Below are 20,550 nucleotides of genomic sequence, written 5' to 3' on the forward strand. Positions count from 1 at the left end.
CAAGATTTAACTATAAAATTCTGAACTCCTATCAGCTACAATATTAGAAAATCAGTTATAATCATTAGCTACAGCCTGTGCTTTTCCGGGATAATGGGCATACTATTTTTCCCTTTTCTGTGCTTCAGCTTTCCTTTTATGTAAAAATATACTCAATCTGAAGAACTCTTGCAAAGTTTCAATTACTTGTTAAGTGAGCAGGTGGGGGGGGGGAGACAAGGAAGGGAAGACAGCCCATACTCATGCAGGTTAGCCTATAGTATGGACCACTTCTAACTGTGGATATTGGACCGCACGATTGGATTTAGTAAGATGCTTTGTAACAACTTATTTTAGTTAATTTTATTAATTCAGGATCAAACTTCTCCACAGAACAAGGAAGTTGACAGGAGGGTGGGGAGCTATTATGGACAGGAACAGAGAAAGCAACGTACCCCTGAGCCGACTACTCCAAAGATGTCTCTAACGTCACGGACAGGCTGCTTGTTCTTCTTTCGCCGAGAGCGGGTGTAAGTATCCAGCCGTCGCTGCACAGCTGCAGTCTGGGTCTTGGTCAAAGTGGAAAGCAGGACAATATTGCCGTTCTCTGCGGTGTGGTCCCCAATCAGGTCCGACAGCCCAGCATCCTGCAGCCATTCGGCTTCTGCTTCCCCCTCTGGAAGGCAAGGTTAGGAAACAACATGAGAGCTGCAGAACACAGAGTGGATCAGAGAGGCAAGAACATATAGAACTTCTGTTTATTTCCAAAGACTGTAAGCCTAGAAGGGCCTTGTGAGCCATTCTGTCCTGCTCCTAGGCCTGAGGCAGGGTTTTTCCTTTATCTTGGGAAGGGTGCCACTTTTCTTTTGCCAACAAATATTCTGTGTTTTTGACAGCTACATGACAGACACAATTTCCAGAGAAGCTTTTCCGAGCATAGAGATGCAGCAATGGAAGTATGCTGAAGTTCTGTCTATCGTGCAGCTGCTAAAAATCAAGGGTGACAAACTATATGGAAGTATAAAGCTGTTCCACTGAGTCAGATCGTTGGTCCATCCAGAACAGCAGTGTTTCTTCTGACACACATCAACTCTCCAAAGTCTCAGCCCTGGCACACAAGACCCTCTGTAACTGGAGATGCAATGCTTGAGCTTTCCCCCTGAACTACCGCCACTCCCTTTCAAGGAAAAAAGAAAGGGGGGGAAAGATGTCAGCTCTAATGTCATACAAGCTGGAACAAGATGCCTGAAGACCTCCCCCCTGCCCTTTTGGAGGTGTTCAAAGGCAAGTAAGCAAGCAGTCATCGTGGACAATTCATATGAGGAACAGGTAGATACAACACATGCAAAAGAGGCCTCAACTGCACTGGCTACCAAATTACACGCCTCTAGTGGGAAACTTCACATGTAAAACAAGCAAACTTTTCAAGGGACGGAGCTCTCCGAGGAAAACTAGTATTATAAAAAGCCTCTTGTTTCCTATCCAGGTAGTAAACCAGCAGCAGAGAAATCTGTACCTGCCAAGGACAGTTGTGCTTTTTCAAAATGATAATGAGACTCACTTGCCCACCCCCTTATACACAGGGCATTTTTGGTCAAAGGAGCAGAAAATATTCCATCAATAAACAACCAACACATTCTCAGGAAAGCAGAATGGACAACTTTTAACCCCAGAAGAGTCTCAAAGGAGATGGTGCCGCATGAGCTACAAGCCTGAAGCCTGAACTACAAACCTCAAGTCTCCTGTTGGAACCTTACCTCTATCGTGAACCACTAGCCGGCCTTATGCAAATTAGATCATCTCAGCCTCATCTGCTTATTTGAAATATGTGTATACTTCAATCGACCAACTTTACAGTATTGTACTCTAATCACCCACCTCTCCTTTTGAAAGTGGAGAGCTTGCTGTGATGAGCGTCCTCTGCTAAATGAAAAGGAGGAGATGATTTTTCCTCTCTCTTCTGTGCCACATGGCATTTCATTTACAGCACTCTCCTGATCCTGAGCGTTGATTTTGGGGGTACACACAGGGTTGGGGGGAGATGGGGGGGTATAGGGAATATCTTCTTATGCAACTACTTGCAGTTCATAGGATCCACTGACCGAGGTATGCAAAGCATTTTTTATACTTTGCACCTCTGAACTATACTCAGCATGTCTGAGGTTTCACTTATTGATTTAGGGTCCCCCCATCTTTTCAATCAAGAAGATCCAGAAAGGATAATGGTGTATGGGCTTATGCATGTACTCATCTCTTTTGAGAATGGAATTTCACTCCTCCAAACTGCTTTCCACCTATCATTTCACTTTTGAAGAGCTGATTATCAATGACTTTACGCCTCCCCACAGATTAGCCATTGCTTCTATAAACACTTCAACTGCACTCAAAGGCCCTTGTAGATCTGCAAAATATTTCTTAAGGGAAACACAGGGATAAAGATACTGGGCAATGTGCAGTGACACCTAGTGGTTCCATATAAGAACTACTTGAATTCATTCTGCAACGTCTCTAGCTGTTATTTCTCACTTCCTTTTACAACTATCAAGAGGTAGCTACCTCCTGGAACCATTTTAATTTCCTCCCATCTTCTGTCTAGCCAGCCCTACAGCACTCCTTAGGGCACAGAGCTGCAGGAAATGACTTCTCGACACCTTGTAATCCTTCCTGCTGAGAAAGCAAACCAGACACTACCTGTGAATTAGTGACTACGTTTTAAAAGCAGGGTCAGATTTTTCCTTAAAACAAACAAAGTAGCGCCAGCAAGATTTTAACAAGCTGCAAACCAGAGTTTCACAAGTACAAATCCAACACATTATACCCAAGCACAGCCTGTATACCCAGCGTACAACTACAAAGGCCCGGAAGGACTGCCCTGATAGTTAACGAAGGGTACCAGGTTCAGTAGTAAGGATCCAGAGAGGTCTGTGCATGTTCACAACATGCTTTCATAGGTATGGGGGGTGGGGAAAGAAAAGATCCTCTCGGCCAGCTGTTAGCTACTAATGGAAGGTTTTCCTGGAAGGCTCCCTGACATTCAGGGGCAGTTTTTTAGGAGGCCACGCGCACTACCCCCAGAAGAAGGAAAGCCACACAGATCCCAGCTAGCATTTGCAGTTGACTACAGGCAGGACACTGACACATTTTTATATATTGTTTAGAAAAGAAGAATGCAACCCACCTTTATTATTTTGTTTGTCAATACAACCACGACCGCCAACATTATGGCCCCCATTTTGCAGAAGAGGAAAAGAGGCTGAAATTACAACTCGGTGAGTGCAATGCATACCTTGGGGCCACCGATTTGCACGTGCAGCTCCATGCTCCCAGGAGCTTTGTCTTCCCTTACATGAATTGTGAAAGAGATCCCACATTAAGAGATCACTGCATGCAGAGACTGTGCCTGATAGAAAGAATGGGTAAAGCCAATGGCAATTCGTGAACACGTTCAAACCTTGTGGAATTTTGGCTCATACTCAAAGATTGCCTGTAGTCTACCCAGCCAATCCAGGGAGGAGACAGAAACTGAAAGCAGGTCTCCGCACAAGGAACATTCTACCTACATCCGCCCTCTCAAGAGCTCCCTTTTATGTTCAAAACCCAGATCTGTTCACAGAATATGCCACTTTCTAAAAGTTATCTCAGGACATAACTAGACACAAGCCAGGAGATCTGTATTTAGAATCTCCCTTTTTAAAAAAGCACTAAATGTAGCAGCAGGGAAGGGGTTGAAGATCTGATTCATGATGGCAGTGGAGGCATAACTGTTTCCCTCCCCCATGCTGTTTTCCTGACCCCAATCTCCACCCCCCCCCATCCACCCCACACTACTACTTGCCCCATGGGACAAAGTCTAGAAAGACCAGATGGATACAAAAAGATTCTTTTTCCACCAAGAAAAAAACGATTGGGAAAGGGAGCAATTTGCACATGCAATTTGCATGGGGGGAACATAACCCCCAGCCTCCCCTCTTGCCTCCACTTACTTACCCATCCCCTGGGTTATGTCTAGTTTGCATCCAGCCCTCTCTCATCTGATAAGCCCAATAACCCTTTTTAAAAAGATTATTCCCACATCCCCAGAAAACGACAAAAATGTCTAACCTTCTTGGGGCTTGACAAGACTGCACTCCTCAGGCTCAGATTCCGTACTCTCTTTGATGCTTTCCACCTCTAGCCAGAAAGTATCCATTGATAAATTGCTTGCCGAGTCTGACCTGGAATGCCGACGCTCAGATTGCAGAGGCTCGAAGGAGCTCTTCCGAGTGAAGCGGCTCATTTTGCAAGGGCAATTTCTGATGCTACAAGAGAGAGAGAAAGAGAAAACGAGACAAAATGTTACATGCTTCAATATCTGGCTTGACAATCAGTTACAGCTAGTACGTCAACATTCTCCAGACCCAATTAACAAGGGTAACTATCAGAAGAGAGAGATAAATGTCCTATTTTCTAATTTTGTTTAGAGATAATACAGGCTGAAGTCTGAGAATGAGCCCAATGTATGACGCTAGTGGAGCCAGCAACAATGCAAATTTCCTTGTACTGTCCTTTCTATGACCTAAAAGGGAACACCCTTTAGAGTGTGCAGGGAAGCATCACAGATTCAGAGGTAAAGCAACTCCGGCACAGTAAGAGCTTTCCAAACACCTGGAGGGTATCCTTTCAAATTCTACAGCTTTTATAACGGACTTTCAAATATCTACATGCAAGTCCATGTGCAGTTGCACAAAATGTTATCAAAACACACATCCACACAAAAACAGCCTGGGACTGAAGACTACCAGATCGATTGTAGGGTAAGTTTTTATAAGTGAGAGCCCTCTTCCCCAGATGCGTGAACATTCAACGTCCTGCCTCTCATGAAGTGGGCTCCGGCCCATAAAAGCTGAGGTACAACAAACTTTTAATGTGTCACCAAACTTTTCGTTTTCTCTGAAATTAACTGGAATTCAAAATGAGGCATTGCTCATTCAAGCTGTGTAGTTCTCTTAGACAGAAGATCCACGGTCCCCCCTCTGCTATGTTTTGAAAAGCGGAGGAAGTCAATGTTGATTTACAAGTACCATTGCTGTCCTCAGAATGAGTTGTACTTCCAGTGTTACAGGCAGAAAGTTCATTCATACATCCCCGTAATGATTACAGCTGGCTGCCAGGAACGCATTATTGCTATAGCTTCTCTGAATAGATAAGACTTGAACCTTTCCTATCTGTCTCCTCCTCCACACTTGCAAACATGGTCTGGATTGGAAAGGAGCATCCCATTGTCTCTTTCCTTCTGCATCAAAGCTGCAATTTGCCAGGGAAAGCATCTAGGTAATTGCATTCTTACAGAACAAGTTACAAGTTGGAGTAATGGTTTGCTTTCACAAAACAGCAAAGGAAAGGTTTCCTCTCCAAAATACTTGCAGGCCTGCTCCGAAATGCTGTAATTTTTGAATGAGCTGCCATTTTGTGATCAGTGCCACCCACCAAGCCACCATTTTGTGACTGGCAGCCTCCAAGGCTCTTGAGGGAAAAAATATTAACTCCCAGAAACTTTCCTGCTCTAGGGAGGATGAGAAATGCATAGGCTTTTGCTGTACTCGGAGAACTTCTGCAAAATGACTGCACTGCAACTTCCTCCACACTGATGCCAAAACACTACTAATTCAGGGGAGTCACACGGCTCAAGCTTCTTCGCCTGAGCGCCTGTTGAAATTTAGCTTATCAGGAAGAAGGAGGCTATCCAAACATGCTAGTTATCTTGCAAAAGCTTGTGGGGGGGACCAGTCTAATAATCCCACATGTCTAGAGACGGGAGTGCTCAGAAAACCAGGCAACTTCAGGAATAAAACATGTTTTTTCCCCCTCAAGCCCTTTCCTTTCAGTTATTCCAGTAGAAAAATTTGAAAACGTGGAGGAACACTGAAAAGAAACTCCTATGAAGTATTTTCTGTTTTATAACAAAATGCTTCTTAAGGCAAGGTTTTTCATATTCAAAATATATATGACAAGAAAAGAGCTGAGGACTTTTCATTTTTGCCAATGGAAAAATTGGACAAATTGGGGAAGCACTGAAAAAAACTCCCATGAAATGTTGTTTTTTTAAGTGGGGGGAGGGATGCTTTGTCTTATAAAGCATTTTGCTCAGTCCAAATGTAAGGGATGAAAGAATAACTGCAAAATTTGGGGAACATGGGAAAAAAATTATACTGTAGGCATATTTTTAAATGTAGACAATTTTGGCTACAGTTAATATGCTATAATGTGTTTAATTATAATACATTATTAAAGAGTTCAGAGTATGGTATGAAGCGTAGCTTAATAACCAAACATGCTGGCAGTTGACTGATTTTGTTTACTACAAAATTTGTTTTCTGCCTTCAACTTTTATTTTTTCCTACACTTCAGGGGGGACAAAATTAAAGATCCATGTGCATTGGGCACAGCAATTTACAACTTCCTCTCAAGTACTGAACACTCCTGCAACTTTTCTTACAAAAGTGAAGGCCTACTTTTAAATTTCAAAAATTTACCAAATAGTACAATTTTATATGCTAAGCTGTAATTGATACATTTCATATTGTTAAATTGACAAAAGAAATAGAGGTTTGATAGGAAAGTACAAATTATAGGTATTCAGTTTCTCTCAAATTTCCATTTTTCGAGCTGGAGAGAGGGAATAGGGAAAATATGTTTTTTGTGTATGTGGCTTCATAATTTCTGGAAATGTTACAACTCCAGGTCAAATCTTTATGCTCTACTTTCTAGCAATTCCTAGAGAGGCATGACATCACTTCCGACTCTCTGAGTTCAAGACTAGAGGAATGATTCCAAAAGAATCGTCAGCTTAGTTTGTTACGGCAAAATTAAAACAATGGCATCTTAAAAGACAAACATAACCCTTCTTGAGTCAGAGTTTACTTTGTCAGCTTATTACATGTACACTTCATACATCTGATAACATGAGCTCTGACTCATGAAAGCTCGTGCTGGAATAAGCTGTGTTAGTCTTCAAGTGTGCTTGCCAGTGCTAATTCCCAGCCATTTACCTCTCTGCCCAGCTACTGCTGGTAATCAGCGGGAGGGAGCACACCATCTGGAGACTGCCCACCATCAGCAGGCAGCTTGGGCAAATGGCCAGGTGCACATTCATGCACTCTCATGCAATGACGTTGCTTCCAGTTACACTAGAAGTGACCGCATCACGTGAGGGCTGATTCCTTAAGAATCAGTCCAAAACACAGCATTTTCACTGGGGTTGATTCAGTGCGAGCAGAAGTGACATCATCACAGAGGAGCAGGTGAAAAAGGAAAGAGTAAGTACCCACACCACACCCCAAAAACTCCCATTGGTTGCCAGGAGGGACCTGGCAAGCTTATCGTCAAGGTAGACTTCTACTTAAGGTAGACTCTTATGTAAAGAGTCAGCTGGTTGGCTTAAACCTTACATATCACTTAAATTTCAGGTAACTCTTAGCCACTGACAGTAAATTCATTATCTGGCACCATACACTCGTCAATCATCTGATTCAAGATTATACATAATCACTAAAAGCAAAAAAAAAATCTATTTAGGAAGTTCCAGCCAGATGAGAATAAATGCCTGCTTGGAAACTAGTTTACAAAAAGAGGAATTAAGAATGATGTGGTGGGGGATTATGGAGGGGAAGGCTTGGTGAAGGTGAAGTTATATTTCCAGCTACTCTGCTTCAGTTCTCTTTGGTATTCCCCTCCAGTCACATGTCACAGCCTCTCTTGATATTATCTGTTTATACTTCTGCAAGGATGAGTGGTTTTAGCACAGGGAAGAAAATTTAAAAGCCTCATGTTTTTTACAAAGGGGAATTAAGTTGAAGTAAGAGCAAAAAGGCCTCTTGCTTAAGTGCACACAGATGCATGTAAAATCTTTGTAGGATTGCTTAAATATAATACCAAAAAGCACAGGAACACAGAAAATTCTTGAATTGTTATCTGGGAAAAAGAAAAAGACACAATTTGGGAATGGTAACATAATGTCCCCTTCTCTGCAGTCAAGGTCATTTGGGAACGGACTGGTCTAGGCTTTACTTGCGCCATGCAAAAACTGCTTCAAACAGCCTATGTGCAGAATCTTCTCCCGAGGTGCAGACCACCAACAGATGGTGCATTTCTTTGCCAGCACCAGCCACTGCCAAGAAAGGTGAGCAAATGGAGCAGCACTTCAAATCATCTCAGCTGTGTCACATGGTACAGTTTTCAAGCTTATCCTCTTCCAGGAATTCCTTTCCACTGCATTCATCTGCCACAGACCTTTGCACACCTGCAAGAGCACCCCAACAGACTGCAGAACATACAGGGGTGCATTCCAGAGAGTTCATCCTATTCATATAGTGCAGTGCTACAACCACTGGGCATTCCCATCACTCGTCGTGACCCAAGCATACAACCAAGAACACATCCTCACTGAACTTCAACTGTATATTAGAAAGGGAGATCCAAAATCATGAGCAAACCATCTTTTAGGGAAATTTATCATTTCTGATGTCATCGATGGTTGTTGTGGGTTTTCCGGGCTGTATTGCCGTGGTCTTGGCATTGTAGTTCCTGACGTTTTGCCAGCAGCTGTGGCTGGCATCTTCAGAGGTGTAGCACCAAAAGACAGAGATCTCTCAGTGTCTCAGTGGAGATCTCTGTCTTTTGGTGCTACACCTCTGAAGATGCCAGCCACAGCTGCTGGCGAAACGTCAGGAACTACAATGCCAAGACCACGGCAATACAGCCCGGAAAACCCACAACAACCATCGTTCTCCGGCCGTGAAAGCCTTCGACAATACATCTGATGTCATCGTTTAGGAACTCCTGCTAAGCTTCCAAGAGACTGTGTAACAGATTGTTTTATCTATGCCTCATTAAAGCTTCCAAACCATCCAGTTTTGAGATTTATACCCCAACTCTGAACAGCTCCAAAGGCTTTAGATAATGAGACCTAAAAACAGAGATCTTTCTTTAAAGAACCTATTACTTAGTACAAATAATTTATATGGGTTCTCCTTATTTTAACCCTTTCCATCAAGGCACACAGAGTCTTCTTTTAGAGTTCAATGTTTATTCTTTATTGAAATAAACTCTAATCTTTTTAATTAAGCAAGATACTAAAATATAAAGGATTATTAAAATGAAACCTATAGTTAATGAACAAGAACATGCAACAAGGATTAATTTTTCTAAGACCTCTCAGCCAGTTTGGCGCAGTGGATAAAAGCTCAGGACTCTAATCTGGAGAACTGGGTTTGATTCCCCACTTCTCCACTTGAAGCCAGCTGGGTGACCTTGGGTCAATCACAGCTTCTAGGAGCTCTCTCAACCCCACCCACCTCATATAGTGATTATTATTGTGGGGATAATAATAACATACTTTGTAAACCACTCTGAGTGGGTGTTAACTTGTCCTGAAGGGCAGTATATAAATCGAATGTTGTTGTCGTTGTTTTTATTATTGTTGTTGTTATTATTAAACAAATCCAACATTGATTTAAAATCAGATCATAATCTACTACGGAATGCAGACAAATATGTTTCTCTCTTAAATCTTCATGAGATTTCCTTCATCAAAAAGCTGATCTCTTATCTGGGTGGCATCTTTTATACTAATTGCTATGTGCTATGTACTAAGAAATCTAAGATCTTTCACACAATTTAAATCTAGCTAGTTCTTCAGATTTTAAACCATGTGACATTCTACCAAGCCAAAAGTGATGCCATGGGGCAGGTGCAAGATAAACTTTATAAATCTTTAGAAGGTGACATAAAAGTTAAGTGAGCAGATAATGATTAGTCCATTCTAGTAATCATTTGTCTACTATTGTCCTACTTTTAATTGATGTAGTAATGAATCCACTGTTTACTATACCCTGCTGACCTTTAACTTGTTAATTGATCTAGTAACAGACCTCATATCTTACACACTTGCCATATGAAAAGGATGTTTAATTAAAATCTGCCAGACATTGGAGCAAGGAGTACATTCCGCTGCTATTAAAAAGATGTTTTCCACCATGACTACCAACTCATTTTAAAACAACACACAGAAGGGCCCAAGTTGAAGACTGAAATGTTTGGGTATGGCTATTTCGGGTGGCTCTTTAAATATGCAGGTCCTGGGCCTAAGCAATAGTCTGTAATTTGTTATCAACTTTATACTCTAATTTCCTGGGACATTTTGGGTAGGACTCAAGTTCAGTGGCACCTTAGATACCAAGGTTTTCAGAGAGTAAGCTTTCGAGGGTCAGAGCTCCCAAGCTTATACTCTGAAAACCTTGTGGATCTCTAAGGTGCCACTGAACATGAATCCTACCGTTTTACTGCAGAGGAACATTGCTACCCATCTAAAACTAGTTTCCAGTATTCATATCAATGAATGCATTTTAAAAGAAAAACAGTTATACAATTTGGTAAGGCATTATATATTGTGGCAGCAAGTTCCCAAGATCCAATTATATATAATGCAATTTAAATTAGCAGCACATTGCTATCTGCCCTTCTAAAAATAACATTATAGGGACAGCTTTGTGCTACATTTTGAACGCTCAAACCCTCTAAAAAAAATCATAGACAACCCAGAGCTGTCACTTATGAAGAAAACTGGAATCTAGTACATCCTTTGTAGGCACGATGGCTTGGAATCTAAGAAATCCTTCCAAAATAAGCAACATCTGGCAATACTGGAGCCAACACACCAATGCGTGCGTCAATATACTTAAAGAGCTATTTCCCTTTGAGGACAGCAAGGAAGGAACATGGAGTGACCTTTGTAGGCAGGAGCAATTTAGATACAAACATAGATTATACACCCTACCTATTAACTGGGCAGCTGCAATAGCACACTGGACTGGGGGAGAGTGGATAATTCACGTTCACCCAGAAGCCTCTGTTAAATTTGCTATTATGCGGCACTCAATCCTAAACACAATACATAGCAGAGAGGAACTCTATAAACTACTTGCTACAACCCACCCACCTTTGGCTGGGATATAAAGGCTATGTTACGTTAAAAGTTTTGTGCTGCAGGTTTTGTAATACTGTTACAGGAGACGTTGGAAATTCACCTGCTCTAGCAGCTACCCACTGCCAAGATAACCCCAACGACTTCTGCTGCTGCCCACCTCAGCAGCCCTACCATCAGCCAGGATGACCCCAAAAGGCCCTGGGGGGTCATGGCAGAAATACTACGAGCCAGAGGGTACAAAGGCCTGGGCTAGAGATGTACAATTCTCAGAGGTTTTGAAGCCAATGGGGAAATAATACCTTTTTCCCATTCCTCTCTTCCAAAAATGGAAATTTGGAGGAATCTGAAATAAATGTACTATCCTATCAAACGTATATTTAACCTAAAATGTAACTTAGTTGTCATATAAAGTACTGCTTAGCAATTTTTCGTAATTTAAAGTACACGTCTTTGCTTTCTCCAAGAAAAGTTGCAGAAATATTCAAAATCCTAGAGAGAATTGCACTCTATGCTACTGTTAGGGATGAGAGGCACTGGTGGGAAGAACTGGAGCAGGGAGAGGAACGGCTAGTGGGCTAGCATGTTTAAACTTGAAGTGATATGGGATGCACTAACATTCCACAAAAACTCTATGGTTTAAGCTGAAAGGGACATTGGCATGTCAGTACAATACTGACCCAACACGCCCCACCCCCAAAACGCTCCTAGGGGTTGCTGGCTGTTGGCTGGTAGCATCCTTAGCTACTGTAGTGCCTTTATCTTTCGCTGATTGAAGTGTTGGCGGAAAACAAGAATTTGACATGACTATTAAACAACATGAAAACTATACAGTATGATCAGGTCTACATCCACAGACAGTATCAAGTATTACAGTCTACCAGGTCCCTCTACCAAACCCTGCACTAGAGATGGGCATGAACCAAAAAAACCCACCAAACCATGTGATTCATGGTTCGTAGCATTCCACAGAACCACGAACTTCCAACCTTTTCCCAGTTTGTGATTTGTTGTTCCGTGGCATTTCAACCGCCCTGCACTGGCTGCTGAAATCGGTGCGGTACGTTTGAAACAGACAGCCCCTTTCTACTGCTGCCTGGGCCAGAGCAGCAGGAGAAAGAAGCTGTCATTTCACAGACCCTGCGCTGATTCCAGCGCGGGGTCTGTGAAATGACAGCTTCTTTCTCCTGCTGCCCGGGCTGTCAGTTTTATAGACCCTGCACTGTTCCAGCACAGGGTCTGTGAAACTGAGAGCCAAAACACACGAGAAGAAATACCTAGGTTCAGCACGTGTTCTCTTACCTCAAGGTTTGCCGGGATCTGTAGGCGTCCTGGAAGCTTAAAGTTTAGCATTTACAGAGCAGCAGGAAGGGAAATACAGGCGCCTGTATTTCCCTTCCCCTTCCTGCTGCTCTGTAAATGCTAAACTTTAAGCTTCCAGGACGCCTACAGATCCCGGCAAACCTTGAGGTAAGAGAACACGTGCTGAACCTAGGTATTTCTTCTCGTGTGTTTTGGCTCTGACAGCCCCTTTCTCCTGAAACTGGGCTGAAACTGGTGTGGGGTCTGTGAAACTCTGAACCCGGCCATGGAATGGCTAGAAAAATTTGTTTGTTCCGTAAACACACGTTCCCATGGAATGCGTGTTTTGGTGCAAACGAACCAACCATTCCGTATGGAATTTTGTTCCGTGATTCGTTTCGTGCCCATCTCTACCTTGCACCATTTCCTTACACCACAGCCCTATTGCTCGAGTGAAAAAACCCTCCTGAATAATTCAGTCTTGCATAGTTTGATAAAAGCCAGGAGAGTGGAAGGTTTCCTGTCCTCTTCAGGCAGGCTATTGTATAAGATGGAGGCCACTACAGAGGATGTATATGTGCTGGCAGCTATTGATTTTTCCCAACTGCAGAGTGGCATCTACGGAAGGCCCTGTTCAGATGAGCAAAGCTGCTGTAGAGAAGCATAAGGGGAGAGGCGGTTCTGCAGATATGAGGGGCCATGAAGGGCTTTATATGCGACAGCCAGAACCTTGAATTGAGCGCGGTAAATGATGGGTAGCCAAGAGTGACTGTATGATCCACCTAGTATGATTACACCTAGGAGTAATATGTATGATCCACCTAGTTCCTGATAACAATCAAGCCGTGGCACTCTGCACCAGCTAGACTCTCCAAGTTGATTTTGAAGGGAGACCAATGTAGAGTGCAGTACATTACATATAAATGTCTGGAATTTTAGAGATGGCATGCAGAAAGAAAAGGCAGAAAATGTGCCAGAACCCATTCAGTTTAAAGATTATTCATGGGCCTGCCTGAGCTCAGACTGGAGCCTACTCCTGTGAGTGCATGCTGGGAAGCACATGAGTGTGGGCCCACATGTGCCATCACCTCAGCTCATGCAGTGCAGGAATCCAGTTTGCACAGCAGCTTTGGTAATCTCCCAAGACTCCTTCCTAACATGGCCCAGCTGCTCTTGCAGTCTGCATCAGTCTACATACCTCAAGCTACCTAAAAGTACCAGTTCAGTTCCTAACGTTTTCATACATTTTCTCGCATCCTTGCTGCAAGAAAGCGAGGGCGGGGGGGGGGGAGATTCATGTGTGTGAGTGTACATGTGTGAATCTGTGGGATTAACTTGAGAGAGACAATGAGTTCTCCTCACTGGCTCAGAGCAGACTGCAGCTCTACTTGCCTCTCCTGTTGCTAAGTCCCCTCTGACCATCGGACCTTTTGACTGCACATGGTCATTTGGAGATGCAAGGTAGAGGGTTTTTTGCAAAGCAAAATATTCCATGCTTTCCCCCCTGCCTTTCCAAAAGGAGGATTAAATGGGAAGCAGAGACCACTGCTGCATACTGGCAAAAAGTAAGGTATAGCAGGGAACTGGGGGAGGGGGGCAGTACATCTTTAAAAAAGGTTCCAGGGGAGATCCGGGAAATTACAGGCCAGTCAGCCTGACGTCAATACCGGGTAAGTTGGTGGAAACTATTATCAAAAATAAAATTAGTGGGCACATTGATGACCAAAAGCTGATGAGGAAAACTCAGCATGGGTTCTGTAAGGGAAGATCTTGTCTCACCAATCTGTTAGAGTTCTTTGAGGGAGTGAACAAACAAGTGGACAAGGGAGACCCGATAGATATTGTTTATCTTGACTTCCAGAAAGCTTTTGACAAAGTTCCTCATCAAAGGCTCCTAAGTAAGCTCAGTAGCTATGGGATAAAGGGCCAAGTCCTCTTGTGGATCGAAAACTGGCTAATTAATAGGAAACAGAGAGTGAGCATACACGGGCACTTCTCACAGTGGAGGGTGGTGAGCAGTGGGGTGCCACAGGGGTCGGTATTGGGTCCAATGCTTTTTAACTTGTTTATTAATGATTTGGAATTGGGATTAAGCAGTGAAGTGGCTAAATTTGCAGATGACACGAAATTGTTCAGGGTGGTGAAAGCCAGAGAGGATTGTGAGGCACTCCAAAGGGATCTGTCGAGGCTAGAAGAGTGGGCATCCATGTGGCAAATGAGGTTCAATGTAGCCAAGTGCAAAGTAATGCACATTGGAACCAAAAATCCAAAATATAAATACAAGTTGATGGGGTCTGAACTGGCGGAGACTGACCAAGAGAGAGATCTTGGAGTCATGATAGATAACTCACTAAAAACGTCAGCACAGTGTGCGACTGCCATAAAAAAAGCTAATGCTATGCTAGGGGTTATTAGGAAAGGGATTGAAAACAAATCAGCCGGTATCATAATGCCTCTGTATAAATCGATGGTGAGGCCTCATTTGGAGTACTGTGTACAGTTCTGGTCGCCACACCTTAAAAAAGATATCATAGCACTGGAAAAAGTACAGAGAAGGGCAACTAAAATGATTAAAGGGTTGGAACACTTTCCCTATGAGGAAAGATTGAGGCGCTTGGGGCTCTTTAGCCTGGAGAAAAGACGACTGAGGGGAGACATGATAGAGGTTTACAAGATAATGCACGGGTTAGAGAAGGTCGAGAAAGATGTGTTTTTCTCCCTTTCTCACAATACAAGAACTCGTGGGCACTCTATGAAATTATTGAGCAGTCGGGTTAGAACAGATAGAAGAAAATACTACTTTATACAAAGGGTGATAAACACATGGAATTCGTTGCCACAGGAGGTGGTGGCAGCTACAAGCATTGCCAGCTTCAAGAGGGGACTGGACAAATATATGGAGCAGAGGTCCATCAGTGGCTATTAGCCACAGGAGATAGATGGTATTCTCTTTGTGGGGAGGTGGTGCTCTGTTGTCTTGGTGCTGGAAGGAAGGCAGTGGGAGGACTTCTGGTGTCCTGGCCTCACTGACAGTCCTTTAGATGGCACTGGATTTCTAGCCACTGTGTGTGACAGAATGTTGGACTGGATGGGCCACTGGCCTGATCCAACATGGCTTTGCTTATGTTCTTAAGTAGCAGTATCTACTTGTAGCATCCCCTTGAGGGGTTGGTGGGGGAGGTGATGCATGAATCCACATGCCCTCTCAGAGTGGGTGGAATTGCAGCTGCATTGCTTTGGAAACTGCCTCAGGTTTTTTTGAGGGGAGGATTAATGCAGGGCAGGAGAAACGTCATGAAAAAGATTGGGGGGATAAGTCTCCCCCCTTGCATTCTTTGTGTTAAATATACATGGATTGGGGCTTATTTCTAGAGAGTGTGGACGGGAATGCCTCTGAGTTGCAATCACTGTGTATCTTTTTTTAAAAAAATGTTTTACTTTGTGGTGGGGAGGGGTATAGCTGGAGTTGGTGCATCTCTGGCAGGCATAAAGAGGGTTTTGGGGGGAGGGAGGGGTTAGTGGGGAGAAGTTTAAAAGCGATTATGATAAGGAAGGCCAAAAACAAGTCCAAGATATTTCCTAATCTAAAATCAAGATCTCATTCTTCATTAATGAATGAAAAAGTGGTAGCCTAAATCTACTATATGTATACTATCTCAGCTTTTTATGCATTTTCTGTTGTCTTTTTCTTTTTAAACAATTTTTTTAAAAAATGAATGAAAAGGATGGTGCACAATTCTTAGCTGTGAGAATCCTTGCTGTAGATAGGGCAGTAGGGGTGTGCAGTTTGGTTTAGAATTCAGATTAAAATACCAAATTTTAGCTGATTTGGTAAAATCTGGGTATTCCAAATCAAAAATGAGGTATCCCAAATTCTTACTGAATTAAAAAAAAAAAACAGTAAAATTCGGCCATTGTTTTCTAAGGGAAAATTACTCTAGGAGATATTCGTTGGACTGGAGGGGTCATTTTTCAACCAAACATCACTAAATTTGGTGGGAACTTACTACTGACTGTTCTCTAAATACTCCCAAGTTTCATGAAGATTGGACCCCAGGGGCCAATTTTATGGGCCCCCAAAGAAGGTGCCCTACCCATTCTCCATTATTCCTTATGGGGGAAAATATCTGGGAGCTATCCGGGGGCTGGGTCTTTTCATGCAAACTCCATGGTATTTTCAGGGGACCTATTCCTGACAGTTCTCTAAAGACCACCCCCCAAGTTTCAATAAAATTGGACCCCCAAAGGTCAAATCTACGAGCCCCAGGATGCCCCCAGCCACTCCATTGTTTCCTATGGGGGGAAAGCCAAAGCTGATTCCTATTGCAGAAACACACTGGGGCAAGGCTGAAATGGCCAAGGCACACTGCCAAATGCAAGCTAAGCTCATCTCAGGGAAAGCTTAACAGAACCAAACTGAAGCACAGGAATCCTCCCAGAACCGAACAGGACCAACACCGCATCAGAAAATCACATCCACTCCACCCAAACCAAACTGAAGCAAGCAACACTGTTGCAACTTAGCCCAGCAGAACCAGTGTCATCCACAGCAGCCAGACACTGGGTTCAGCCAGTGGGGAAACACAACAGAACAGAGCCAAACAGTACCGAACCACAAGCACAAGGCATTCCCTCACTTCAGTTTGCTTCTACTGGGCAAACTTATTGGGCTAAGCTGCAATAGTATCCCTTACTTCAGTTTGTTTGGGTGGAACAGATGTAAATCTCTGATGTGGTCTGTGCCTGAAGGTGTTACAAGCAGGGCTCATTTCCAGGGGGAACGTGATGGAATGCCGTTCTGGCAGTTCCCCAACAGTCAGGTGGTCCTGCCCACCTGACTTTTGGACATTTTGGGGCATTTAGGCCTGGATCGGGGCCGAAACAGCCCGGATTGGGTGGGGGCCGGGTGAGGGAACCCTCCCCTACCCCGGCACCAACCCAATCCTGGCCGTTTCGGCCCTGATCCAGGCTGAAACGGGCCCAAAATGGTCGTATCCCATGCTTCCCCATTCCTGCTCTCCCCCTCTGCACACACACCATTTTAGGAATATTAAGAGACCCACTAGGATTTTTTTTAAGAATGTCATGTTTGTGTGACATTGCCAAGCATCCTTCCACTGCACTTAGAAAAAATTAAAAACCTTCCTCAAGTTGGAGAAAGATTCCTTAGACTGGAGAGCCACTTAAGTAGGAGGAATCTCCCCTTAGGCTAGAGGAAACTCCCTTAGGCTAGAGGAACTTCCTAAAAGCCTAAAGATAGGATAAATGTCATTAGCATCAGAAACATCAAGCCCTATGCAACCATAATAACAGAAAAACACATCAAAATTGTTCTTGGTACATCACATGCATACCTGATCAGTAAACACAAATGATGTTGCTAAGTCATCAGAGGCTCCAAGGATGAACTGTTCCATCCAAGGAACTGCTCTCCTCACATGGCACATGAAATCAAAACAGCCTCTCTTATCCAGCAGCTGCATTAATGAAGTGCATTTCCTCTTATTGTTCTCAGCTGCTCTAAAGGGCAGACTTGCTCGCCGCAAGCAGAAACACAACAGAAATATGGTCCATTTTACAGGAGTCCCTCCTTTACCCACAACAATGGGAAGCTGCAGAGCATCTGGTGCTCAGCAACTAGAAGGGAAAAAATCAGAGTCATTTTAGGTGCAAATATAGCAGTTTAAAGAGATAAGACAGGAAAGGCGGATTCATAAAATGAGAAGAGGAGCCTTGCAAATTACAACTGGCTGTATAATCAAATCATGGTATAATCCGCACCAATCTTGGCTCCTTCTCCCCCACTAACCTTTACCAATAAGATGTCAGAACTGTGGCTAGATAATGTCCTTACTCCAGACTACCTTCTGCAATCAGACAAAAGCCCGTTGTTTTCAAAAGTTTACTGAAGAAAGAATTCATTATAGTCCACGAGCCTGAATACAATATTCAGGATGGTACATGTGAATTGTTACCAATGACAGGCAAAGCATGAGGTACAAAGTAACAGATCCCAGCAGGCCCAACCTCCCCCCATAGTTCTCAAAACAATCCCTTTGAAGCTAGGAAAGCGAAAGTCCTTCAAGGCTGGTTCTTGGTGGAACAGCGGTAGCCAAAACAATCCTTCTCTGTGAGATAGCTGCCTGGGAACATCTTGGCACCTGTGAAGCAAGCACTTAAACACTGAAAGGATTAAAAATGGAGTCAGTTAGGCAAGAACATACATGAAAGCATTCTGAACCTGACATAAGAGTTCTGAATACGATTTCCCTATCACATGTCTATTTGGAGAAGTGGGTTGTATGACGCATAGAAGCTCACATCGAAATAAATGTTAATCTTTAAGGTGCCCACGGGACTTTTGTTTTATTCTGCACAATCACACTTCAGATGGCTCCACTACACAGGAATGGCTATCAATCTTTTATGCAGTAACTAGACCTGCTGTGTCTACCCCTGGTGATAGGTGTCGGAAGTCCTTGGTTTTGCCACCTCTTGGAGGTCCTTGTTGGACTGTGTTTACTGTTTTACATGGTTTTAAGTTGTATGGTATTTATTGTATTCATTGTATAACAATGAATACTGTTGTATCCATTGTTATTATAATGTTGAGACCTGCCCTGAGACTGCTTGGGGAAGGTGGGATATAAATCTAATATATAAATAAATAAATAAGCAAACAAACTTCTAGTCATGTGAATCAGGCCTTAGATTTGCAAACATGGCACACACATCACACAAACAATTATTTCCTGCATAGGAGAGATGGGGTTGATTGTCAGGTATTTTTTTAGCCATGGTGTGGTTCTGTAATGAGAGTATTGAACACGGCTGGTCCCCTCACTGGCTGACCTTCAGCTGGTCACTCACAAGAATGTCATGAAGATGAAATACAGAAAGCACCACATACACCACAGTGGCCTCCTTGAAAACAGGGTGGGGTAAAATGCGACAAATAGGAAGTCAGAATAAACTAATAACAGCTTCAAGAAATGCAGCTCAGCTTTCAATTCATTTTTCAAGGTCAAACATTTGGTAGAGAGATCTTGGTTGAAAGGGATAAAAAAAGAGAGTGGGGCTTAAATACTCCGGGAAACTAAGCCCCTTTTTAATTTGCTTCCTAGTTTTTGCCTGAAGCATACACATTCCAATAACGGATTGTACTAAGCAATCTGGTCCAGATCAACTGATATATAGTCTCCCCTGCAGTGCAGGAACTTTGTGTGGCCTGAGTAAACAAAAGAGATGGGAAACCGGCCAGATCTGACTAGCAGAAAACTGTTCCAGCATGGAAGAACCAGCAAGACTAAACAGCACACTTCACACACACTGCAGTGCCAGAAAAGGGAGCCAGTGTACACTACAGAATTTTGTATAGCTTTCCCTTCTTGAATTCTAGTTACTTGTCTTAACCTTACTCCAAACCAATGAGAACCGTGAGTTAGAGCTAAGACTTGATAACCCAGTGATGTGTAAGCTATTCGTAGGATTACTGTCTTCAAAACTTTAGAGATAATTCTCATAAGGATGTTACTATGTTGATTAAAATCAAAAAGAGTCCAGTAGCACCTTTAAGACTAACCAATTTTATTGTTAGTCTTAAACGTGCTACTGGACTCTTTTTGATTTTGCTACTACAGACTAACACGGCTAATTCCTCTGGAACTATGTTGATTACTTTGCCACTTTTGAGCACACACATTTCATAATCTTTTCATATGCATCATTCTCACAATAATCTGATTTAGCTGTTATTGATGTCACAAGCCACAAAACCAAGCCAGCCTCAGTATCTGCCTACTTGGGAGACTTCCCAGGTCTACAGAAAAGGAAGACTTTGTAAATTTACTGAAGGATAAAGATTAAATATGGTTTGGAAGGAACAGAATGTAGAAAACAGTCAACAGTTAATTAGAAAGAAAAGAGAGACAGGGAAAGTCAGCCTGCTCAAGCCATTGAACATCCTTGGATTTTGAGGGGTCCAGTGGACAGGACTTCCAAAGTGCTTAGCTCCAACTCCCCTTGATTCTGTCCTTGAATCCGGCTAATCTTGCTATTTGTTCTCATGATTGCTCAAAGAGGTACCACTAACTGCTCCAGCGCAAAAAGCAGCCAATGCAATCTAGCTTGTGTGGTTCATTTCAAGGATGTTTCTGATGGTTTAAGGGGGCAAATGGCAAGCGAGTCTTTGCTTATGTAACCCAAGCATGACCCACCCCCCCCACCCACCCCCCGGTGGAAATGCATCTCTGCTGTAGTACTAAAGCTGATATAGGACACAACTAGATGTTATGGTGACCCTGGGAACA

At 43.1% G+C, this 20,550-nt stretch overlaps 1 protein-coding gene across 2 annotated transcripts in view; it reads right to left on the reverse strand.

Moving 5' to 3' along the window:
- ARHGAP40 (Rho GTPase activating protein 40) overlaps nucleotides 1-20,550 on the reverse strand; it is a 75,504-nt gene that overhangs the window by 19,807 nt on the left and 35,147 nt on the right. For both annotated transcript variants that reach the window (XM_054981776.1, XM_054981775.1), the window contains exons 2-3: nucleotides 4,081-4,277; nucleotides 435-655 (exon numbers count right to left, since the gene is read on the reverse strand). In XM_054981776.1, coding sequence (XP_054837751.1) covers nucleotides 435-655; nucleotides 4,081-4,255 — 396 coding nt within the window. In that variant the 5' untranslated portion in view covers nucleotides 4,256-4,277. The remainder of the gene's footprint in view (nucleotides 1-434; nucleotides 656-4,080; nucleotides 4,278-20,550) is intronic.

The sequence above is a fragment of the Eublepharis macularius genome, chromosome 5 (genome assembly GCF_028583425.1).
Source record: "Eublepharis macularius isolate TG4126 chromosome 5, MPM_Emac_v1.0, whole genome shotgun sequence".
In the NCBI taxonomy this organism is placed as follows: domain Eukaryota; kingdom Metazoa; phylum Chordata; class Lepidosauria; order Squamata; family Eublepharidae; genus Eublepharis; species Eublepharis macularius.